This window comes from Pagrus pagrus (assembly GCF_965226575.1).
Source record: "Pagrus pagrus genome assembly, chromosome: 18".
Taxonomy (NCBI): Eukaryota; Metazoa; Chordata; class Actinopteri; order Spariformes; family Sparidae; genus Pagrus; species Pagrus pagrus.
Window position 1 is genome coordinate 18,157,155 of NC_140202.1, and position 24,377 is coordinate 18,181,531.

Sequence of the window (24,377 nt, forward strand, 5' to 3'; positions counted from 1 at the left end):
TGTTCCTTCTTCAGTGTTTTTTTTTTATATCTACCCTTTTGGTGCCTCTTTTTTTAGACTTCAGTCTCTAATAGAAAGCATTCATCTGTCAACTTTTAATGCTAATTTGGGCATAAAATCTGCATATGAGTTTCAAAAGTTAGATCACAAACAGGTAGCTAAATGATCCTAAAGGTTAACTCCACCAATTTTAAACATTAAAGTGTGTTGAAAGGTCTTCAGGAGTACTACTGCATATGTGGCTGTATGTAATCTGATGAATTTCTTCCAGTAACGTCACTCAGTGGCTAAATTGGATTATGGGTAATGTAGGCGCCAGGTTTGGAAAGAGAAGAAGAATGTGTGGACTAAAAAACAGAAATATATTAATGATTTTGATCATTTGTTTTTAAACTGTCCACAGAGGGGCACAGTTGAAATAAAATATAGAATGAAGAAATCAAAATGAAATATTTGTGTTTTTCATACATTTTTCGGTGGTGTCAGATTATTTCTAACATAACGGTGATGAACGCTGGGTCACCCTGACTGTCCATGATGAGTCCAACAGTGTTGTGTTAGACCAGTCGACTGCTTAGAAAAACCTGGCGCCTACATTACCCACAATGCAATTAAGCCACTGAGCGACATCACCAACCGAATCATTAGAAAAAATGTTGGCAGTTAGCGTTTCTGCAAATCATGAAAATGTTGAAACTTGACGTTTCTTTGTTAAATGTTCGGTGACACTGCTGTGTAATTCTCTGGTACACAAAGATAAGGCAAACAGAACACTTGGCTAGGGGTAGGCAAAGATCATGTTTTGGCCTAAGATGCCTGGTTTTGTTGCCACAAACAATGGAATTGCCTCAAGGTTTCCTTAAAAGTATCCAGTGGTGACACACTTACAAATGTTGAAATACAGTCTGGAACTGCAGTTAACTGCGGTCTTCGAGCCTTGTTCTCTCACACCCCAGTCGTGACAGCAGAATTGTGGTAGGGTTGATCGTATTGCTGAAATGATGTGTTGCTTTCATAATGTAGGTAAATGTACTTCTTAGTCTAGCCAGTTATATATTTCGGGATAGCCCAAAATAGCAACAATCCTTCTCCACTCTGAATTTTCAAGAAGACATCACAGCCTGTGTGAGTCATGCTGCTTTGCAGGTCAAAGTTCATAGAGGAACGGTTTGATATCCCGCTTACACTAACAGGAGGGAGCCAAGTCCGATTTCTATCTGAGAACAGCTGCAGAATTTCCCGTAACATTCGAGATTAATTCATGACCAAATATGCACAAACAATTAAGATGGGTTAGCCCCCACAAAAGCTTCATGGCCATTTTGAACTTCCTTAAAGGGAAGTGAAAGATTGTATCAGGGCGCGAATTTGTTTAATCACTCAATTCAAAGCGGACTGACTGGTTTTTCTGTTGTAGCTGTGCCACCTTCACTTCACGAGCATTTGTATAATCATGGTAAAATTAGGATGTGTGCCCATGCATGCTGGGCCCTCCTCTCTGGGTGAGACACACAAGCCTTTGTTCTCAGTCATACACTCTCTAAAACAAATCTTGTTTGATGGATATGTGACACCGTCTGCAGCATCCCTCAGGGTAATTTGCACAGCTCTTTAATGGGGGGAAGAGCTGTGAGGCCACAACACTCCAGTTAATGTTTCCTTAACTGACGGTATGCCAGGAGTAAGAGATGCCTCTTGGCATCAGGCAAGTTTTAAGACTCACTCTGGCAAAGTGTCATAATTCAAATGGACGACAGATGGAAGATACTGTGCCAAAGTATCAGATGAATATTTTTTTTCTCCTATAACATACAAACACCGGTCTTGTTAAAACATGACTTACATTTACATGTGCATCTTTTTTTAATTGCACCAAAAACTGCAGCTGCCAATGAGACAGATGCACTGTTCAAGCGTTTGTTCCTCAAACTCGTCCCTGTCCCCTTTCATTGTTATTTGGATATTTCTTCCTTTTATAGCACTGCAGCACATGCGGTTATGAAAGTGTACTCCTACCTCAAAAGTCAACATCATACCCACTTCATCCCCTCGTTTGATACACCAGAAACATGCAATCTTCTAATATGATATGTAAAAATGTATATATTTATTTTTAAAAAAGTCTTTCTGTTGCCTCAGGGCACTGAGCCTTGAAACAGCCGCATCACACTCTGATGTACCAGTTAATGAGGAACACCTGTGCAATCCGGTGCAACAGCCTCTCACTCAGTTTTCACCGACTCTGTTAGAGAAGTGTTGATTATCTCTCAGCCTGTATTCAGTGCCAGTATTGTATGGAAATGCATTATACTGGAAAATGTCTTGTTATTGAGCACATCCCCTGCATGTAAGGGGGGCTGATGTTTTTTCAGTTTCCTGCTGTGCAGTAGGACCGGCTCGACCAGCCTCTTCTATGTCAACTACTCTGATTGAGTAAACAGACCTAAATAGAATTAATCAAGAAAAAAAAAATTAATAAATTAACTGTAAAGATAAAATCCCTGGCTGATTCATCGTGTGTGGGAGTTACAGAGATAAAGGGACATACAGATAGTGAGAGACGGACAAAAGAGAATGAGGGGAGGGTGGTTGAGGTCGCTTCCACCTTGAAGGAAAAACATCCACAAACACACGCCCACACACACACACACACCCTTTCTATTACATGAAATTTATGGCTCTGCCTTTACTGACCTGTCTCCCTGATTAATTCCTTTTGTGGCGCCGTCAGCCGGCTCTTTTTCCTGGGTGCCGTGCACACTTTGACACACGTGACTGTGGCTCCGAGCTATGGACGTGCACGGATAGCAGACCTCCAGCGTCCCGCAACACGCTGGGAGTCACTTACATCATAATGAGTTCTGTCATTTAATTACCCAAAAGCTGCATCAAGACAAATTTACAGTGATGATGTAGATTTAAAAAGATTGGTTGGGCTAAACATTTGTGGAGTGAAAGCGGGTAAAAATAAATTAAAGTGAGAAGCTCTGCTTTGGTGACATACTGTGTTTGAATAAATTCAGTAAATTGAGAGTATTTGTAGTTTGTCCGCATGACTTGTTTGTCCCCTTGATTTTATTTCAGGGCAAAAATCTGAGATCGTTAAATAGTTCATTAGTGCTAGCAGAGTATAAAGTAGTATTTAGCATGTTTTTGAGAGCCTGTAGAGATTTTTGAAGAATGAAATTAAACTGCATAGAAAGCTGAGGAATATTTTCACATTTTTCAACATTGTTTTAGGAGAAAAAATGAAAAATGTAGTTATGCTAGACGTAAAATGTAACCATTTCCTATTCTATTGGCAGTTGTGTTAGTGTCCTGACGGTCGGCCGTCGTCCAATAGGCCGTCGGTGAACATCCCTAGCCCCAGTTTTTGCGGTGTGTCCCTCGCCATTGGCACTAGTCCTTCCTTGTCGGCTGCTTTTTCGGCCGATTGAGCATGTTGAACTGGCTGTTCAGCAAAGCGAAACCATGCACAAGAAGAGAAACGGAGAAGAAAGGGAAAACCCCTTGAGCCTGTCGCTGTAGTATCCATGGTTTCACCCATTCACCCACTTTTTATCAGACATATTCTCGATTACAAGTGGCTGAGTGCCATGACAATGGTTTGCAATTGCTGCTTCATCATAACGGTTTGTACATCTTTTGTGCTCAGTCTTCCTGTTTCCCTTTTTGAATGACAAATACGGACTACCGCAACCGGGTGGTATGGAAAGTTATTTCCTCTCACCCAGGCGCCGGATGTACAAGCTATTCGGTCGTCCAGAAGTAAATTAATCTAATAGAAATCTCCATTTGAAATGACGTACATGTTTAACAAGGGAGATTTTGTGTTTAGCCGATGTCAAAATGTCTAATGTAATATAATGTCTATTTCTCTTTAACAATAACATGCTTGCATGTTTTTCTAAAGACTGTGCATAAATGTGTGTTCAAAGCCTACGAACAGTACATCTAGCGAAAAGGTCTTTGCAAAACCTCGTGATGAAAGCAGTCGGCCTGCAGTTGGCCTTTTTCAGGAAAGGCGTTTTGCCACCGTGAGAAAAGCATACGCGCGAGTAGTAAAATTAATGATGGCTGACTCCCATTTAGCACATTGTCGTGATTTACTGACCACTTAAATTGAAGGAATGTTATTAACATTAGTGTTATCAGTAACATCTGTGCTTTTCCTATTATACGATGGCTGTAATTCTGGAATATAATTTCGCAGCGATGACCTTGGAAAATCAACGCCTTTCCAGTTCACCCTGTGACGCCACTGGTGTATATTGAAATAATATGCTAATGCTGTTTGGAAAATAGCAATCACCACCTTTTAAATTTATTTTGTCGTGTTTATTATCTGGAAAAAGGCACTCACTACATTTAATGTGATCTGTTCATAAAATAAGCTGTACACAACAAACGGTCGCTCACAGGTCATGGTCATGGAAAGGTTAATGATATTCATGTCAGGTAAACAGGTTACAAGGACAACCAGTGTGTGTAATTCAGCTTTAGACATGCACACAATGCACGCTTAGTGATACATATTGTAATTCTGCTAAATACAGATTGGGTTGCCAGTGCCTGTTTGTAAAAGTAAAAATGGTCATGTGTCAGTGAACCTCTAGGAACTACAGGAAAACACACATTCAGGAAAGAAATATATAAAAAAGAAACATATTTAGTTCATAATTTACAGCTGAATGGAAAATACAACTCAAGTGCTTGGCTGATATCAAAAGGAGTAAACACAGATTCAAACATGCTCGGTGAGTACAAAATCAACAGCATCACATTCATGAATTAAAAAGTCATTTAAGCGATTTCAAGACATTTGTGACAAAGTGAATGTCATATACAAAAAAGAAGGTGTTTTTCAAACATTGCTGACAATCTCATGGCCAAAGGTGATTAAGTGTGCGTCTGTCGGGTGAACTCCAGCTCAACAACGGTACCAATTTCTATCGAAGTACATGTTTTTTTTTTATCCACCAAATACTAATGAAAGCAGTACATTTCATTTTATTGACAAAAAATTACAGTTTTTATTCCAGGCTTTAGCAAGCTAGTTTATGTCAGTCATATGCTATGGTTGTGTTTTAATAACCATGCACTATCAAGGTGAATAGTTTGTTTTCCATGAGCTCTTAGTATGCAGTAGTTGATGCAGTAGGGCTACATTTTCAAAGTCACATACCATGTAAGGATAATTGTACATGTCAGCTAGGTAAATGCTCATACTGTCTATTGATCCGGCCGCAACACAACCTCCCACCCTCCGCTCATTAAGCGTGGAAGTCCTTTCAACGCAGGCCGCTGGGCTAAAAATAGCCCCCACAGTATGAGATGACAAAGCGGAGATCGATTAATGTTTCTGAAGATGGATGACATGAAGCTCGCTCTCGGGAAGTCCTGCCCACATTGTTAAAAAATAAGATTCTACATTAGCAGATAACCGTTGCCCATGTCTTCGGGGCTGAAAGACAACGAAGCTGTGGAGATAGCTCCTGTAGACATTAGAGTTCTTAAGTAGCCCGTTCTACAGCAACACCCGATATGAGGTATTTAACTACAGCCTCTTCTGTCTCTTCTATTCATTCATTTTTGGCAACACATTTTCTTCCCATGGCTATGGCACGATAATTTCCTGGGAGCAGTTCCAATCGAAGCATAGGAAACAGAAAGGCACGTTTCTTGACATCTCATGCACTCTTGTTCTGTGTCTCTGTCTGTATCTGTCACTGTTTCTGTCCACACAGTGTCTAGGTGTTCTCTTCATCTTTGGCCTCTACTGGCATGAAGCCATTCAACTTGCTGCGCTCCTTTGCATACTGCGACAGGTTTGTCAGACTGATGTTTCCCTGTTTTTTCTCCTCATCTGGCTCCCCGTCTTCTTCTTCTTCCGTCCTCTCCTCACCCAGCATGACATTGCCATTGTTTATGCCTACACTCGCCCGTCGGGCATACTCAGGAATGTTCCTCCGCAGCTCGCGGTTCTTGTTGCGCCTGGCCAGCTTGGTGAGAGATCCGAAGCGCAGGTTGAAGAGATTCTCCTCCGAGGAAGACGCTGTCTGTGGCGCTTGCTCACTCCCCTGATGGTCGTACGGCTCGCAGGCCCCCTTCAGCCTCAGGTTGTTGAGCTTGGTGTCGATGCTCTCCTGGGAGGAAGTCTTGAAGCGGCCAGCATCCAGGCTGGCAAACAAGGCGCGCTTCTCCGGAGACAGCATGTCGAGGGAGTGAGCCCGCTGCTCCAGGCCAAGCTGACGGCGCTCCATGCTGCGGATGGTGGCGGCCCTCTGGAGCTTGTCATGGATCTCGACACTCAGGCGCCGCCGCGTTTCACGGAACTCTGCCCGTACGTTTGCTTTCCACTCAGCCGCATGAGCTTTAAACTCCCCAACCTGTGACAACAGTGCAGAAGAGAAAGGATCAGGATTTGTTTTTTTATTGTTGCCCATTTATTCATGAATCTCTCATGCTATAGAGAGAAACTTAAGATTTTAAACAAACTTTTCAGTGACTTTAAAATAAAAAATCTGAGATTTCGTAAAGAAAATCTATTTGTGCTAAAACTGCTAAGCCATGTACTACTTATACATTGTGTCTTCTGTCTGGAGCCTCACATCTTGAACACCTCGCACAATAACAACCTGTTGCATAACCTTTTGAAAAGGTTTGAGTGCCAATTATTTGGCAAAATAAGAGCACAGGCAGAAGACACAGCGGAAGCAGCAGCTGAGTGACCTTTTATTTTCTACCTCTCTAATGTAATACTGAGTGGTGTAATTGAATGAGCCCCACCTCCTCTTTGGTCTTTTTAGACAGTACCCGAAGCCAGTCGCCGATCATGCTGAGGACGGCTGCAAAGTACGCCAAACCCACCAAGATCCAGAACCACACCAGTGGCTTGTACCAGTTCATATAGTTGATCCTACTGTTTCCACCTGGAAGAGGAAGGAAAAATACCAGCGTGATCAAAAAATACATCATGATAGTTTGACCAAATGGTTAATCTACATCATGACCAACCGTCATCCTACCTGCCACATAGTCTCCTATTCCCACTGTGGTGAGAGTGATCACAACAAAGTAGATGGCCTCCAGTGTGGTCCAGCCCTCGATGTGTTTAAAGATGACAGCAGGGATGGTGACGAAAACAATGCAGCCGGCCAGAATGAACAGGATGGTGGACGTCACTCTGATCTTGGTCTGGCTGATCTGTTTGTGTTTTTGCTAAGAAAAAAAACAAACAGGCAATGCCATTAGAAGGAATACAAGCAATTACAAAAGATCATGTAAAGGTGATAGTGAGATCACCAAAGGTCCAAAGGTACTGACACGTGATTGTCAGTAAAAAAAATCTTGTATGTTTAAATATGCCATTGAAAGTGGTAAATATGGATAAAAAGAACTCAAATAAGCTTGTTGTTGTTGTTGTTGTTTGATTCTCATGGTTCTTATCCTGTAAACCATTTCGAGATAAAACCACATTTAACAGCAAGGTTCAATCAACAAACAAACAAACAAGCTAACTTAGATATGAGCGTATATGCCTGTCCTACGACCTACAACAGCCAACGAGCGATCTGAGGGGTATTGTTAACAAATTTGAACTTGGACCATGTAATTATATTTGTAAATGTAGACCCATTGTAAGCTAAAAGATGTAGTTACAGGTCATCTGCATGCTTGTTTTTTCATTAAAAATAAATAATACAGTGTCTACAAACTTATAGATTAACACCAGAGCTTCTGACATCTTTGAAAAGCTTTCGAAAGAGTCCAAAACCACGCTTATACTCCAAATTGTTCAACAACAGCTCCGAATTTACCTCGGCCGGACTGGAATAGACTTTTCAGGATCATTTTACATACATTTCCAGGAATGGTAGCTGACATTGTTGAAGAATACCTTGCATATTGAGGCTTTTTACACTGTTGGTCACACAGATTATCATTAAGAACTACAACGCACAAAAACATAGAAAAGACAAATTCATTGTGACTTGCAACTCACCCTGAATATCCTCTCAACTCTCAAGATGCTTTTCACAAAGATGGTGCCCAGCTGGTCTCCAATCCCCGCCAACAAGAAGCCAAAGAGAGGGATGCCAAATATGGCATAAAGGATGCAAAAGATTTTTCCGCATTCTGTGCTTGGAGCTATGTTTCCATAACCTGTCAAAACAAGGAAAACACATAACAAGAGGGTAAATGAGTGAGGAGACATGACGTTATGGAGGAAAATTGAGGAAGAGGTTGAGATGACGTGGTAAGGAGAAGGCAGGGGAGGTCGTACTTAAGAGTAAGATGAGAAGCAGAAGACGTCTAAGACATGTTTATGCAACATGATGTATTGAGAGCTTATGCAATGCCTCTTAGTTCCTGTAGGAACTTAGGTCCTTTGTAAATAAGCTCCTAGAGCGACAACAATTAGGTTCCTCTTCGAGATAATTGCGTTAATTATGGCCCTACACTGAGAGAGCTACAAAGAAGACGACAGCTCAGCAGGGGACAAAGCATACAGTGTATTTTACTGTGACGAGAATATTAACAAACCATGCCTCCTTCAGCAGCATTTTTGCTTCTACTTTCCTTTTTCTGCTGTGATTTTCTGATTTTCACACATCGAGCACAGTTTTATCACAAATACTGCATTGAATTGAATTTAAACTTATGTTAGCATGTCTAGAGAATTAATATGTTTTGTAACCATGAGGTAATTTGAAGCTGGAGGTGGTACTCCTTGTACTTTTTGATATTTCATAACTATATTGCAGTGAAGCAAATAAAGCCAATGAAAGCCTCCGCTCAGTCGCATATTAGCAACCGCCATGCTTAATTAAATCTACACTACAACAGGTCAGGGACATTGTATTTTTCCACTCGCTTAAATGAAGGAACATCCGGCTAATGGAGGGAGAACAGAAACTCCCATGCATCAGCACTGGTGGTGGAATTACGGCTCCTAAACGGGACTGCATCTATTGAAATTGGTCTAATTTAATCAAAGCTTCCAGGCTTTTTGCTTTCATATAAAAATAATTTCGAATCTCGCTCAAATATTTATCTTGTAAAAGCATAAAAGCCTTTAAAGGGAGAAAGAGCAAGTAGAGAGACTTTGACATAAAGTATAACCCCACAGTCTATGTCAGCGGTGTCTGTTTTGTGAGCATCCTCGATAATGTTGATCTTCACAGGTTGGTAAATCCCACAGTGCATCATTTGGCACCAGCTCATGAGGGCAAAGGGATTTGTAAAACTCACCTTAGGGCAGCAATAAGAGGGAAGGATTTACAGCTTTATGCAGAGATTTGTAATGAGAAAACACCTTAGACAGACCGAAACACCAAATCCCATCTAAAGTACTTGTGTTATTGCTCCTTATTCTTGCATTTATAAGCTCATTTTGTTGTTTTGTGGAGCGTTTCGCTCGCTGTCGAATGTAGACAGGAATACTAATTTTTCTCTGAAGACAATATTGCATTTTCTCTCTCTGCATAAGCAGACTTGCCAGCTTGGGAGGGCTTCTGTGGAGCCCCAAAATTGCAAATATAGAGACGAAACAGTAATATTATGTCATTATGTTTGTAGTCAAAAGAACAGTTTTACAGAATCAATCACAATTTTTATTCTTAACTTCTTGCTAGAAAATTCCTGGAGGCGGGAGTGGGCTTGAATTTCAATGACTGATAACTGATTAAACATTTAGGCTGAATTTGTTTTTCTTCTTCAAGTAGTTATTATTCATGTTTCTGAGATGATTCCCCATAAAAGCTGTCGCATCTGGGAAGACTTTTCATGTTTATATAATGTTATACAAATGACTTTGTCGGGGATAATTTCTCATGTGGTTTGCTGTTAGCTTTAACCTTCACTGACTAAACAGGCTGGAGGCACGTCCCAGAACCAAACGTTCAACTTTTCTTTAGAGATTTGATATCATCCTTTCTGGGAATGTAACAGTACCAGCAACAGCATGTACATATAAATATATAAATGATGCATTTGTACCAGAGTGGATTATTTAAAACGTTACCTATGGTTGTGATGACAGTTCCAGCGAAGAAGAAGGCACTGCCCACGTCCCAGTAACTGGAATTGTTGGCTGTGTCTCCAAGAGGACTCACTCCTGCACTCACAGCATCTATGGCATGCTGGGAAGAGCAAAGTGTATGAATTATAATCATCATCATCATAATTCTCATAAACAGAGGAGTTCAGGGTCAGGATTGCGTGCCATCTCGGCTGACTGCAACACAACAAACACACGTGTCCCGAAGGCTGGAGGAGAGCGAGCACGTTAACCCGCCTCCTGCCAATGTTTATGTGTACAGGTGTCTGTTATGTGTGTTCGTGTGTGACCCCTGCCGCTGATTGCATAAGACTCATGAGGTAACTGGGGATGGATTGAGTGTGGCTATCTCCAGATCGACCTTGAAGGTCACGCTACCTCATGGTAGAGAAAAGAGGATGAGGGAGGAGAAGAAGGAGAGCCGGGGCGCTCCTGGAAATGGGGGAGGGGGATTTTGGATGGAGGATTGAGTTACAATTAATTCTGTCCGTGTTACTGTATCTCATAATGGGATCGTATCATGACTGCGTAACAAAATGCTGCCGTCGAAATTAATGATTCCAATTACCTTCAATTACCTCACAAAATTTGCATTCACTTGAACACTGAGGCCAGACACACCGGTTTAAAACATCATTTGTTTCATGTGCTAGTCAATGTTGAGATTTCAGGCTATTTTGCATGTTTCCTTTAGCCTGGTGGAAAGATGTGTTTATCTTAGTTTAGATTTCTCTCGTGGAAATGTATGAAAATTAGTGCATATTTAATTAAATGGCATAATTTGCTTGTAATACAAAAAGTAATTTGGTGTAAATTAGTGTACGTAATCAACTGGGGAGGTTCCATGGTGATATCTAATATGTTACAGGCAACAAGGCTGCCAAGCCAGTGACCACAGTTCAAGACGGTGTTTCAACATTTTTATGTGTGACAGCACATTTGTCGTGACAAAAAAAAACATTTTTTCGACAGGAAGTCAAAAAATCATGTTTGTGGCGACCAAACCAGTATTTTAAGCCAAAACGTGCTCTTTTCTAAACTCTAACAAAGTTGTTAATGTGCCAAAACCTAGCCAGACCATAAGCACAGTGTTTAAACAAAATAAAACTGAGAATTTAACCTAAAGGAACTTAAAGGTGCAACACAAAGAAATGTAAAGTTTCAACACATCAGTGGTTTTGTAGAAACATGCATTGCCGACATGTACTCTGGCAACTGGGTTACTATTAGGTAAAAATGTCCGACTATCCACCTGTAGTGTCTTCCCTTAATTTGATTATTTCATCATTTTTCTGCATAAATTTATGTTTTGAGGTATTCAGTCATATAGAAGCCAGCCCTCGACACCCAGAGGTGTCTACCAGCACACCCATGACTAGAGGCATATGTCTGCCTGCTGCAACCAGTTCAACCGAAGTGTAATTTTCTTCGCTTTATTCAAGTTCTAAATATGAAAAATTATCCAGCAATTGACACCAAAAACTGCAAAAAATTGAGGAAAAACACGAATAAAGTTTTGTAGCAGACGTGTTTTCTTGCGACCCCTAACAATCTGCTCGCAGCCTTCTGTGGGGATCTCTCCCCTCGTGTCGGAAATCAATCTCCTCGAGCATGTTCTTCTGTCTGTATTTCAGAAAAACTGTCCTTTAATCGAACACCATTTGTATTCTCTGAACCACACGCACCTTGTTTTATTATGCGCATGAAAAAACAACCATTATAATGTCAATATTGTGGTCGCAGGTATGTGCATGCACCGACATCTTGCAGATCTATTCGAATTATTATTCAGTGTCTGGCTCCTCACATGGAGTGTGCAATCCAATTTGCATGTTGTTACTGTTCACACTGACTGAATCTACACAGACTTTTGCTCGCAGCAGATAGACTTTTATCTCTCTTTTCTTTTGCGTCAGCGTTTGTCTTCAGTCCCCGAGCTTTTTTCTTTATCCCCATGCTTGTGTAGTGTCGGGAAAAACATTTAGAAGCCACAATGCTCTGCATCATTATTCTCATTGATCTCCCTCTGCGCTCCATTATGTCGCCAAGAGACATTAATCTACTCGCGTGCTACCTAAACCTCCCTGTTTATGGGCATTTTTTACGAGAAAGCCATTAATTTTGTTGTCGCAGTGGACACGTATATTTTGATTTTTGCCTCTGGGCTCACATTAACACCAATTTTGTTAAGAAGATGTTTAGACAGATAAATAGATTTACAGACATCATTTGTGGGATATAAGGTTCAGCTTCATCATTCAGAGCAAACCCCCTATCTATCCACGCAAGCTGTTGGTGATATGCACGTCCATCTAATGAAATATGTATCAACTCTCGTGACATACATTCAAAGCAGACGGAGTGGAGGACCACTTCTGCACACATCCCTGCACATGCCTGCTCATAATCTGGCATGTGATTACCTCAGCTCCATCAGTGCAGCCCCCCTAATGAGACCGATTTTTGTATCTAAAATTAGCCAATTACAGTAATGCTATTTCATAGGTTTTAGCAGACACAGCTACTTCACGGGGGCAGAAATCAAAGCGGTAATTATGAAATAAACCCCAAATAACCTAATTCTGGAGTCAAGGGAGAGCTATAAATAGCCTCACAATGTATCTGAATACTTCATGAGGAGATCTATTTTTGTCTCTCGCCTGTTTCACAGCCAAGTTCACGCTGCACTCGAGTTGGGGAAAATCCTCCTTCTCCACGTGCACTTTTGAGGCGCGAAGATGGGGACTTTGATTTGTGTTGCAGACTTTTAATTAGGATGACAAATCATGTTTTTGTTCCTCACAGGCTCGCCTCCATTTTGAAGCAGCACACAGAGGTTTCTCGCAGACGTTCGCAATCATGACGGGCTCCTTTTTTCCCCCTAATGTGTGTTTTCATTTTCCACACTGCGGGGTCATTAGGGAGCGAGCTCACTCAGTCGCTGCAGATCTTCATCCTCTCAGCGTGTCTTCCCACCCCACAGCAGGTGACGGCCGTGATCCAGCCAGCATGGTGCTTCACGCTCTCCTTCATCCACCCTCGCTGTGAGCCGGTGCCAAGCACTCTCCTCTGCAGCACTTTCACTATCACTAGCATCCAGAGCTTTACCCTGACCACCTTGAAGCATTAAAGCTGCACAAATGGCTGCCAAACAGGATGACTGGAGTCCGTTGCAGATAAGGCTTATCAGGACTGTTTGTGAAGCGAGCCCTGAGAACATCCGATTTGTGGTTTGGTTTTGACATTTAAGATATATTTTCTTTATAACTCTATTACTATCTACAGATGTGACTACTGTTTTTCAAATAAAGTGGAGTACAGTACAGTGGAACAATACTCCATTACAAATATTCCTGCATTCAAAGCCTTAAGAACAAGTGCAGAAGTATCACAGTGCCATGATATTATATATCACACTCCATGGCCACTTTATTAGGTACAACTGTAAAATCTAATGCAATCCAATACAACAGCTCATAAATTCTTGATTACAGCGATGATAATGTTCAGTTTTGATTGACTCCATCAGAGAGGTATTCATTTTAAACTGGCAGTATACATGTCTTTTGCTTTATCCTATCATTATGAAGTAAATGGCTATGGCTACAGAATAATGACACCATCAGCGTTAATGTTGGTGTCCTGTACCATCGTGATGTAAAAGGCCCTCCACCAGAGAGCACAAAATAGTGGTGCGTCCCTTCCCTCTGCCGTGTTAGAAAACCCACATTACACACTACTTAAATAGATTTTACAGCGTTAAACTGTAGGATAACAGTTTCATGCTGGAAACTGAAGCTGCCACTATTGTACTGTAATCTAACAGGGACATTTGTTGCAGTGTAGTTGCTGTGCTGATGAAAATGCAGCTGTAGTTTGCAGTGGTGCTGAATTGGACCGCATTATACTGCATCTCTAACAACTGTTCATTTTTGATAATATTTATAGCATCTCCATTAATTGGTCCATGTGGTGCGGACACCTGAGGAGGTGACTCATCATTAGTCAAGAAACCGAAAATCATGTAATTCATGCTTTGAAAGCCCGATGACAGTGTCGGTCAGTTGTGTGTCCTGACGTACTTTAACTGCAGGTAGCTCGGTGCTTGTTAAAGTTTATTTGTAGGTAAGTGACTCATCAATAAATGAGGCTTGACTGGTGTCAATACCAGCGCGGCTTCACGTTGCGCCGCAGTGTGAGTCGTCACAATGCCGCTGGGGAAGCCAATTAGGTCTGCCTTTGTGGGCGCACAGTGGGTAGGTGGACAGCACAGATACTGAAGCGGACCTGAGGAGGTCAACAGACGAGTGCGGACGCTCGCTCACACGCATTAAGTCAACACATGCTGTGGAGTAGACGTGTCTTATACATCGCCTTCCCTGTAGATACTTCCCAAGGTTGCCATTTTTCTTTCAGCTCCTCTGCCAAACAGTGAGTCACCGCTGCTGTGTCGCCACAGAGGATCTTTGTCTGTGTGACAGGCTTGTCATAGCATGAACAAACCGATAACAGAACCCGTTAGAAGGGCAGGCAGACTCTTTGTTGGAGAACTTGTGAGGCAGCGTGTCCTGAAGGCCTTTTCTTTTTAGACAGTCGGGGGGAAAAAAATTGTGCTATTTGTCAGCGTGAGCTTCACACATTGCATTACATTTGTTATTTTTGCAGTGCTTAGGCCGGAAGTACAAACACACTTATTCCTTTTCATGCAGAGAGATAGGGAAGATTGACACCACACTCACATCTGTACAGGACCAATGAAGCTTGAAGATTAGCTTAAAGACTGAAAACAGAAGTAAACAGCCAGCCGGGCTCCGTCAAAGGTAGCAAAGTTTGCTAATCAGCACCTCTAAAGCTCAATCCCAATAATCCCTCTGCTTTGCATGTTCACGAAGTGTTGCGGATACATGGCCCTCCATGTTTTCCATCTTTGCTAAGCTAGCCTAACTGACTTACACTTACTGCTTTACACTTACTGTATAGACTTGTGTTTAACCTCTCATCTAACTATCTTCAGAAAACCGAATATGTCTAAATGTATTATTCTTTTAATACATTCAGTTTGTCAGATGCAATACTGTGAAAGAGATCTGTGAAATTTCTTACGGGCAAAAAACTCATTATCCTTCAGTTGCTGGTGAGACACACTGTCACTCGTTATGTCATGTATCTGAATCTGATCATTTGTCCAGGAGACAGCCTTGTCTGTGATTCAGCTGCTGCTTCTAGTGCTGCTCTGCAGCAGGAGGTCTGTGACTGCTGGCCTGTGCAATGAATAATTGATTCCCTCCGGACCCCAGGCACACCATGCTAAAGGTTTTTATTTCCACACTTCTCCTTAGGAAATACTGCCATTGATTTTCTTTTTTTTCTTCAAACTCATGATAGCACTTTTTGTGGCTGAACGGTTGAGCACTGCGAGGGAAGAAGAAAAAGAAGAAGAATTGATGCTCCTCTGAGGGGAAGTAAAAGAATAGAGGTGGGTGTGGAGACAGATAGGCAGTCCAATATTCACTGGAGCAGTGTTGAAGAAGCTAACATCAAATGGAGCCATTCTAGCGGAAAGTAGAGCACACCAAATGCCATGTGTTTGGCTTTCTCTTTGGGGTTATTTCATGCTTAGGAGAATCAGAGGAAGCCACTGGAGCTATAATGTGCATGTGTATTATTCTCAGAGAAGAAGAAACATGGAGAGCACATTATTCCAAAAAGGTTATTTTTGCTCTCCAGACATACTTATGACATGCCATGATTGGATTTTGCCATTTGCGATACATCTACTGTATTTCATGTTCATTAAAGGGATTTGACATCTGGTCCTTGTGTTACAAACCCTCCCTCTTCAAAGAAAATAACCCGTAACACCTCAGAATATCCTTCTCCTTTCTTTCCAAACAACTTCTGCAAAGGAGCATTTGACTGATCTTACTGTAGTCGCACTTTCTTTCCCATCAACGCACTCCCTCACAAATCAAACCTTCCACTTCACAAGACTGCACGCTGACACACCTCAAATCATTTTCCAATCCCGCTCCCGGTTATACATGTCAGCTTGATGTAGTGACCCAAAGTCTTGACCCATAATTCTGGATGTCATATCGGGGGAGCAGCGCGGGAGCATCACTTTACAGTACCCTGAGCTGTAAAAAGACGTTATAAAATGCGCAGTTAAGTCGTGATGTGATGGGATTTCTTCTTTCACAATCTGCTTTTTATCTGGTTCAGTTCACACCAGTATTACCTGAGAGTTAAGGTTTCACAAGCCATGTTGGTAAAATGTGGAACACTGCAGAAACAGCATGCCTCTGTTTCACATTTTAAAGGCTGTCGGGTTCATATGTGCAAGATCTGCTACGAAAATGATTAATTTCCAAAGATGCCATTTTTAGTTTTATGGTCAGAAAGACTTTGATGGAGTGTCATGTAGCTGAAAAAATATCAGAGGGTCAATCAGTTCCTCAAATCTTCTTTCAAACCTCTACGTTTTACCGAATTTATTCTTAAAGTCGAAGATATATAACACGGTGCTGACGGATAAACTTGGCCTCAAATGTGTCTTACACTAAAAAACCACAGTGCTGTTATGGCCGTGAGCTAGTTTCCTTATTTAAAACGTGTGGGTGTTGTTACAGCCTCACTCTGGAATTTCATACTGCACTTACACATTTATTATCGAGGGTATTCAGAGAGAAACTAGTTATGAATCCATTTCCCCAAACAACCTACATTGCTATTGTACTAAAACATAACTAGGTTACTTGTTTACTGCTATTTCCATTTGTTCACATATGAATTGAACACACCACAAAATCAATATAAAGCTTATAAATCTCTACTCTAAGTAACTGTGCATGTAGCATAAAGGTCACACTGACTGACCTTTTTCTATAAGGATAAACCTCTCCGTACAAAGACAGCTATTTGCCATTTTCTCTATGATTGCTTTAATGTACTGTTATGTAACATTCGCCTGCAATACAGTGTGTTTGCCAACATATGTGAAGCGTCACTGAGAATTATGGGCATCTCTGCGGTGATATAATTGTGCTTCCTGCTGAAGGATTGACCTGCCTCTAAGCCTGCTTGTGACATTTACCCGTCAAGTGTCAACAACCAGGGGGCAGAAGGTAGGGGGTGCACCCTCTGATGGCGCTTTAGTCATTATGTAATCGATTCATTGACTCATCAACACAGCAGGAAGAGACCTGCTTAAATTGCTACTAAAAATGTCTGTAAATTGGCATAATTAGTGCAATAACACGCTTAACGCAAAAACGTTCTGACTGGGTTCAGTGTAACCCTTAAAACCTGAAAAATCTCAACTCGGTGCTTTTTGTTTAGCAAGTGGATGAATCCCACCAACCCACCCACTTGCATACTTATCTAGTGCACCTAAATAGAAGAGTACAGTAATATCAATCTCAGGGTGTTTTATAATAGTAGAGTGGCTGCATAGAGTTGACGGATTAGGTATGACGGAACTGACTGAGGTGTCTGACTCCCAGTAAACAATTACACTCCGTAATTATGATGCCGACATCATAAATCCAAATTCATGAGAGAAAAATGACCAAACGACCAAAATGTCTTCTCTGTATGAAACAGAAAAGTGCTCTGAATTAGTCCACTAGAGACACAACTTTGACTGCTGGTGGACACTGGACACTTCATGGACACTGGAATTAAAGGGTTAATCAGCTGAAGGACAGTCTGGACATGAAAGGACGTAGCATCCAAGCTTTTCACCATCATGTGTCAAGCTAATGAAAGGAGAATTAATTAACCCGAGAACCCGTAATTAGCCCTGATAGCAATCACCATCTATAAAAATTGCTGCTCTAAAGGTCAGTCCTCTGACTTCCTCCCTTTTATCTTCCCATCAAACTGAATGACACTCAGTATTATTATCAGATCATTTTCAGTGAATTGTGCTTATCTTCCTCTCCTCTTACAAACTAATCCATTGGTGATGAATAGGTTCAACCGATGCAAAGTTATTCCACGACTGTTTGAGCAGCTGGAAGGGAAATAACTTCATGTCTCACTGTGTCCAAAACTCCAAAATCTCACCTTGATGAGAGCCTCCAGCTCATCAGGAGTAACGCAGGGGTGTCTCTCCAGGAACGAAGCCTTCTCCAGAGTGATGCTGGTCTTCTGGTTGCTCTCAAACGGCTGCTCCAGTGCGTGGAATGCCAGACCTCCGCAAATCAGGTAGATGAGGACCACGACGAACACCCCCAGAACCGTCTTCCACTTCATCACTGAGTGGAGCGCCGCAGCCATGCCGTCGCAGCTGGCGTCCATGCTGGCCACCACGCTGGCAGAGCGGGAGGAGATGGACAGGCGCGGCAGTGGACAGTGACCGCTGGCCTTCGGATCACAGCCCATGGGGTTCTGCATGGTGGCCACACTGGCCTGGACCAGGCTGGACTTGGCCGCGCCAGGCTGGGCCTTTTTTGGAGGGACCAGGTTGGTCTGGACCGCCACTAGAAATGAAAGGAGAGGGAAGGGAAGATTAGTTTATGTCTCAGCTTGATATTGAAGGATGCCAAAACAGAAACAGCCATTCTGTATCTCCTGGAAGTGATTCTGTATTTTTTTTTTTCTTTTTTAGGCGAATAAAAATGAACATACTGTTCTAATCACTGGCTGAAGGCCCTGCTACAGACTGAAAAATGTGAAGACAGAAGTTGTTTTCGAGGCAGTCTTTGAGGCTTTTTAAGTGAGATTGACAGGCTATTTCCAGTGTTGGTGTGTTTACAAATCCCTCAGTTTTCCCTCTCTGTGATAACAAGCCCGTTGTAAATAATAAGAAAATGAAAATGAATGCATGGAGGGAGTTTATTTACAGTATTTTCCTCCACCTTAAAGCTTTCACTTGGCTCATATGTTAATTTGTTACACCGAAGGGACACTAGTTTATGAAAGATGTCATCTTCCCCAAGACAAAGTAGAATGATACAGATTTGTATTATTTCAGGCCCAAAGTAGCCCCGAGGTGCACTATGTAGTTTTGGGCAATTCGAACTCAGAAAGGTAACATTTACAATATCAATAAGGTATTATTATAAACTCTGATATACAGTATTTCCATAACTAAATAAACAATATGTCCTCAGAGGGAAATACGGTCCCCAGAACGCTATCTTAGAAGGGGCCTGCAAACATAAACAAAGTTTAAAAAGTGTGCAATTGTGTGGTGTGGGCTCCCTCAGTTAACTCTTTTAAAATTAGTTGGATAAATACTAGTCAGCAAAGGATATTTTGTATAATCATTAAAAGAGTCTAAATATGGATATTATGGTATTTTCTTTTTTGTTATACAGTTTGTTTGTTTGTTTGTTTGTTTTGGGTCTAGAGTAGAAGATTTATATCCTCTTCCAGAAATTTTCTGATAAATCTCACCAAATTATAACAGTCTACCTCTGTGGGAAAGAGGAGGAAACTCCTGAAATAATGTGCTTTCTCTAAATGTAAAAAGTAAATCATCTTAAAGGGAGAATCACAGTGTTGCGAGTCCTTGTGAAGCAGAAATCCTCACACTGGTTTGGACTTTACAAGGACATAAACACAAGCTCACTACAACCATTGGAAATCCATGACCTCCAGTATGAAGCATTAAAAGGTGATTTCCTTCCATTACTCTGAGCAAATAAAGGGCTCTTCACGAAACCGGCACTCGAAGCTATCGGCGCAAATGCCAGCTGTGTCAAAGCCTCTTCGTCATCGCAGCATCTCGTCATGCTGAGAGTTTGTATATTGAATTCTGCATGTAAAAGCCATTAGTGCCGTGAAATAGGGCCTCAAAAGTGCCTTAGTCACTAATGCAGCAAACCTACGCCATTTAATTAATGTAATGAATGGAAAAAAAAAACATCCTGAATTAGAAGCAATAATAAAATGATTGCCTGTGAAGTACATGAACAAAAAAAAAATGCAAATATTTAAAATACACTAACACCTTACAGTGTTACCAGGCAGAGGTGAAAACTGATATCCTCTCTGCTGGGGAGCAGGATGCAATTTTTCTAATAGACCGTTAGAGAGGGAAGAGTGCCACTTTCAGTCATTGGCTCCTGGATGGGGGTTTTATAATGAACGCATGTGTGCCAGAGCGGGTCAACCGAGTGGCAAGCACCACCTTGGAGGCGGCCAAATTTAGATTCCTTTAGTGTGTATAAAGCTCTATATAAGCTATTCAGAGCTCCGGCCTTCACCCCTGACGCCCCCACCTCTTTCAGATTGCGTGGCGTGCCTCTGAGCCATGGGTGGAGCCTGTTGTGTACAGTGGTGCAACTCTGGAAGGTGGGAATAAGGAATTGATTCGTCTGAGGGGAGGCACTCTTTGGCTTAATGGCATAGTATCACTTATGGGATGTGCTGAGTAAAATGTATGCACTCAAACACGCCCCACCCTGATGAGTCAAGGACATCCAGGAAGTGTCTCATTCTCTGATCCAGGAGCTATGAATCTTGTTAGATAATCCCAATATCATGAGTGAATCAATAACAGCAAAGTGGTGTCACAAGCTTAGGAAGGTGCAAAACTGCCACTTTCAATTTACAATACACGGCTTTAAGGGCGGCGGCCGCGGTCTATTTTTAGAACATGAGATGAATTAGAAAAATTAAGACTGAGAGGTGAGGCAGCAGAGAGACCCCGCATCAGCAACGTCTTCTGCTGTTTTTGGTGCAGTCGTTTTGACGGATGCAGTGGAACATCTATGAATGAATTCCAAGTCCATAACTAGTCTCAGTGAGACATTAATTGCTTTTCATCTCATCTTGTGGGTGAGTGAAAATTGAATAAATCAGCTCCATGCAGCCGGGCAGCAGTCGCTTTACACTGCAGGGCAGTTCAGGAAGCTGTATCTTATTGAGGGGATTTAAAAAAAGAAGTGACGAAACAAAAGCTAAAAGAATAAAAGTCTGAATTTAAAACAAGAGGAGCAAAACTCTCAAACTGCGATGTGAATAATTTGGTTTGCATTTCAGATTTCCTAGGCTGGGTGGCATTAATCTAAAATCCTTTTCGAACCACTGAACTTGCCTCATATTGATTTTTGCAAATTAAATAAGGCCTGAGTGGAAAGCAGTGCTTTTTATCTGATATTATCTGATACTCTCTCTTAGCCCTGACTCTCTGTCTCCAGCATGTCTGGCCAAAAACACAGGAAATATTCAGAGATAACCAGGAGATGCTCCTCAGTTCAGCCTCAAAAAGAATGGACGACATATAATGAGCATCTTAAAAATGTTTCATCAACCATTTCCCAAACTGTTTTGTGAGGCGCAGTTGTTGTAGCACTTCAGTCTGTCAGCAATTCAGCTGCATATTAGGTGTGCAGAGGCATTATTCACCCACTGATGAGCAAAAAGCAAAATAAAAGTGTAGTAGTAGTAAACACGAGGGCGAAATTTGGGTTGGCTCAGGTCGGCCCTTGGCTCAGTTATTCCCTATCGCACTAGACAGGTTGTAGGCGTTTGAATCACCAGCTGAGCCTCCAAATTAAGCGTCAAGCCAGCCTGAATGACGCACGACTTCCGGGAGAAAGCCATTTCAAAATAAAACCTCTAAATGGACTATTTATACAGCGTTTATCTAATCTTTGCAACCACTCAAATCACTTTACAACACAAATCAGCATTCAGAGTGATAACCTTTCATATGCACTCAAATACTGAAAAGTCACTGGGAGAAATTAGGGGTTTAGCACAAGGACACTTCAGCAAGTAGACTGCAGGGACCAGGAATTGAACTACCAACCAACTGATTAGTGGATGACCACTCTACCTCCTGAGCCACAGCCACCCAAAGTTGGAAATGAGACTGGCACTCAGTAGAGCACCTACCTCTACCTAGGCCCAACAGTCCCCTTTTGTACTCCATCATAGATACCAACCACCTAAACACGCCTGACAGTTTTCATCATGAGAAAGTATAATTCCCTGAGAAATTGGCTGAAATTTTGAAAAAACGCCTTATCGCACAATGTTATATAAAGGAAGTGAGAAAAAATTCCTGGATCTGTTTGTTTATCCTATCCTCACCAAAGGTTACATGAGTCTATTCTGGGCTGAGACCAGTTCTCCATCCAAGTTTCGTGAAGATATGTCCAGTAGGTTTTGTGTAATCTTGGTCACAAACCAACCACGCAACCAACCAACAAACAGCTACGAGTCAAAACATAACCTCCTTGTTGGAGGTAATCAACGCCTAATGCAGAGGATTTATTTAATGCAACATTGTTGTTATAACAACTTCACATGCTTTTATTGTGATATCTCTTCCGCTTCCCCCCTGGTTGTTCCTGCTACCTTTACGCGCTTGTAGCTCCGCGCCCAGCAGCGCTGCCTTCCACAGCTGAGCACAAGGAGGATGGAGAATAAAGAAATGCCCCCAACCGCTTTGTCTTGTGTTAAGGCTCCTCTTTGTAGAATAGAAACATACAATTAAAAAAAAAAAAAAAAGTCAAATAAACAAAATACTTAAGGAGAAATCGTGAGTGTGCAAGCAGGAGAATAACAGCCTGATGGGATTTTTTTGTGTGTCTCAGGTATTTCCCTGGGATGCAGCTCAGAATATTAGTGCTGCTAAATGACACATATCTTAAGTTATCAGACAATAAAAAAAGCAGTATTAACCCACCTTGTTCAGGGTCCCAGTTAACTTGTTTCCTCGGGTTTTCTATTGGAAATTTCATCTCTGTTTTTGTTCTCAGTCAAATCGTAGAGGAATGTATTCAGTGCGATTATAAAAATATAAGAAAAAAAGCCAGATCACGAGGAATTCTTCTCCCACGTCTTCGCCTCACCATGTTTTCGTGAATGTGGGAGTAAATTGCACGGAGTAATAAGCGCATCGCAAAACCGCATTGTCTGCCTCTGCTCTGCTGTACCCCCCCTCCTCCTTTTTTTCTCCACCTCGCTTGGACGCGTGGTGTTCGCCTGACGGACTCAGATACTTGTGAGCCCATCACCAAAATCACATCCCTTCTCACCCTCACGCACACCCACATGCACACCCAGTGATCCGGACCTCAAACACAGCCCGGGTGCGTCCAAATGAGCAACTTTACCCGCGCGTTAACCCAGCAGGAGAACAACGGAGGAGGGATGCTCTCCTCCCTTCCCATTCCCAAAGCGCACCGCTCCACCTGCCTTTCACTGGAATTAGCTGGAGGGAATACGCTTCTAGCATTGCATCGGATACATTTTCATTCATTTATATAATCCGTTGATTAATACTCACTCTTGTCTTGTTTCCCCCCCAAAATAACAGGATTATCCTCTCATCGTTTGGCAACCGGTGACTGAGCACATGGCGCAGGGCGGCAAGTCGGAGATGTGTACGCCAAATCAGCAGCAGACCCGAACCATTACATCATTCACATGTATGAGAAAGGGTGCATTATTTATGAACAAGTCACCTCCTCCTCAACCCGTCAGACCCCCCCTAAACTGCAATTCAGATAATGTGGCTGCCTTTTATAGGGAGCCATTTCTAACCAGCTCAGCCAAATTATTTTCGGGAAATGAGAGACGTGTCCAGACTTGCAGGCTTGTTTAACCAGAAACTTTGCACTTTTGTCTTCGACGATGATGAAACTGAAATGTCCTACAGGTGTTGCAAGTTGCCAGATTAAGTGCGCATTTAAAAAATCTCTTGTTTTGGGTGTTTTTGTGGGCGCATCCGAGCATTACTTGCATGAATTTAATAAGCAGCCATTGATTCCCATTCATTTCAATGGACTGGGTGAAATTCAGCTTGCAAAGATATGAAACATACTTGTGAGCTTTGTTTTTATATTTGTCAAAGTCATGTCACTGTTAATAATATTCACTCGCAAATGCTTTATTTTACAGATTTTACAACAAGGAAAGACAATGCATAATGTGAGCAAGAGGAAGTAGACTTACCGGAGAAAAACAAGCACACAATTTTTTTTAAAAAAGAGACCTTCAGTGACTTATTGGTTAAATAAATGTAATAAGATTAAAATTGATTCAACGTTATTGTCACATAGTACCAAGACACATACAGTACACCAGGCATATGCAGTAGAGACAGGAGTGTAAATATCAATGTGCTAAAGGTCAGATATATGCAGCATGGACAGTAGTATAAATATTATATTTTGAATATAATATATTTAATAGGTACATTAAGTAGTACAAGTAAGTGTTTGGACAGTAGTGTGGAAATGAGTAGGCTTAAGCACCAGCAGCCAGTGAGTCTGTGTCATAAATTTATAATAAATGTATAATCAATAAAATCAATGAGAGAGAAAAAGAGTAAAAGCACAAAATGACTTCA

General features: G+C 41.6%; 1 protein-coding gene across 2 annotated transcripts; it reads right to left on the reverse strand.

Moving 5' to 3' along the window:
* Window positions 1-4,322: 4,322 nt before the first annotated feature.
* kcnk10b (potassium channel, subfamily K, member 10b) lies at window positions 4,323-23,542 on the reverse strand. 2 transcript variants are annotated; one of them, XM_084380915.1, is made up of 7 exons: window positions 23,313-23,542; window positions 18,131-18,546; window positions 10,028-10,145; window positions 8,006-8,166; window positions 7,029-7,221; window positions 6,790-6,932; window positions 4,323-6,389 (listed from the first exon to the last, which is right to left on the reverse strand). In XM_084380915.1, coding segments are annotated over exons 1-7 (1,671 nt in total). In that variant the 5' UTR covers window positions 23,314-23,542; the 3' UTR covers window positions 4,323-5,750. The 2 variants fall into 2 exon arrangements, with proteins under 2 accessions (XP_084237041.1, XP_084237040.1); XM_084380914.1 differs by lacking the exon at window positions 23,313-23,542 and adding an exon at window positions 22,710-23,188.
* Window positions 23,543-24,377: the final 835 nt, after the last annotated feature.

What these genes read in the sequence shown, in the direction of transcription:
- kcnk10b (XM_084380914.1), bottom strand. Translation starts at nt 22,764, where the DNA reads ATGAAATTTCCAATAGAAAACCCGAGGAAACAAGTTAACTGGGACCCT. An exon ending in TAACTGGGACCCTGAACAAG is followed by an intron (nt 18,547 to 22,709) that starts GTGGGTTAATAC and finishes TTTCATTTCTAG; the next exon opens with TGGCGGTCCAGACCAACCTG. An exon ending in AATAGGAGACTATGTGGCAG is followed by an intron (nt 6,933 to 7,028) that starts GTAGGATGACGG and finishes TTCCTCTTCCAG; the next exon opens with GTGGAAACAGTAGGATCAAC.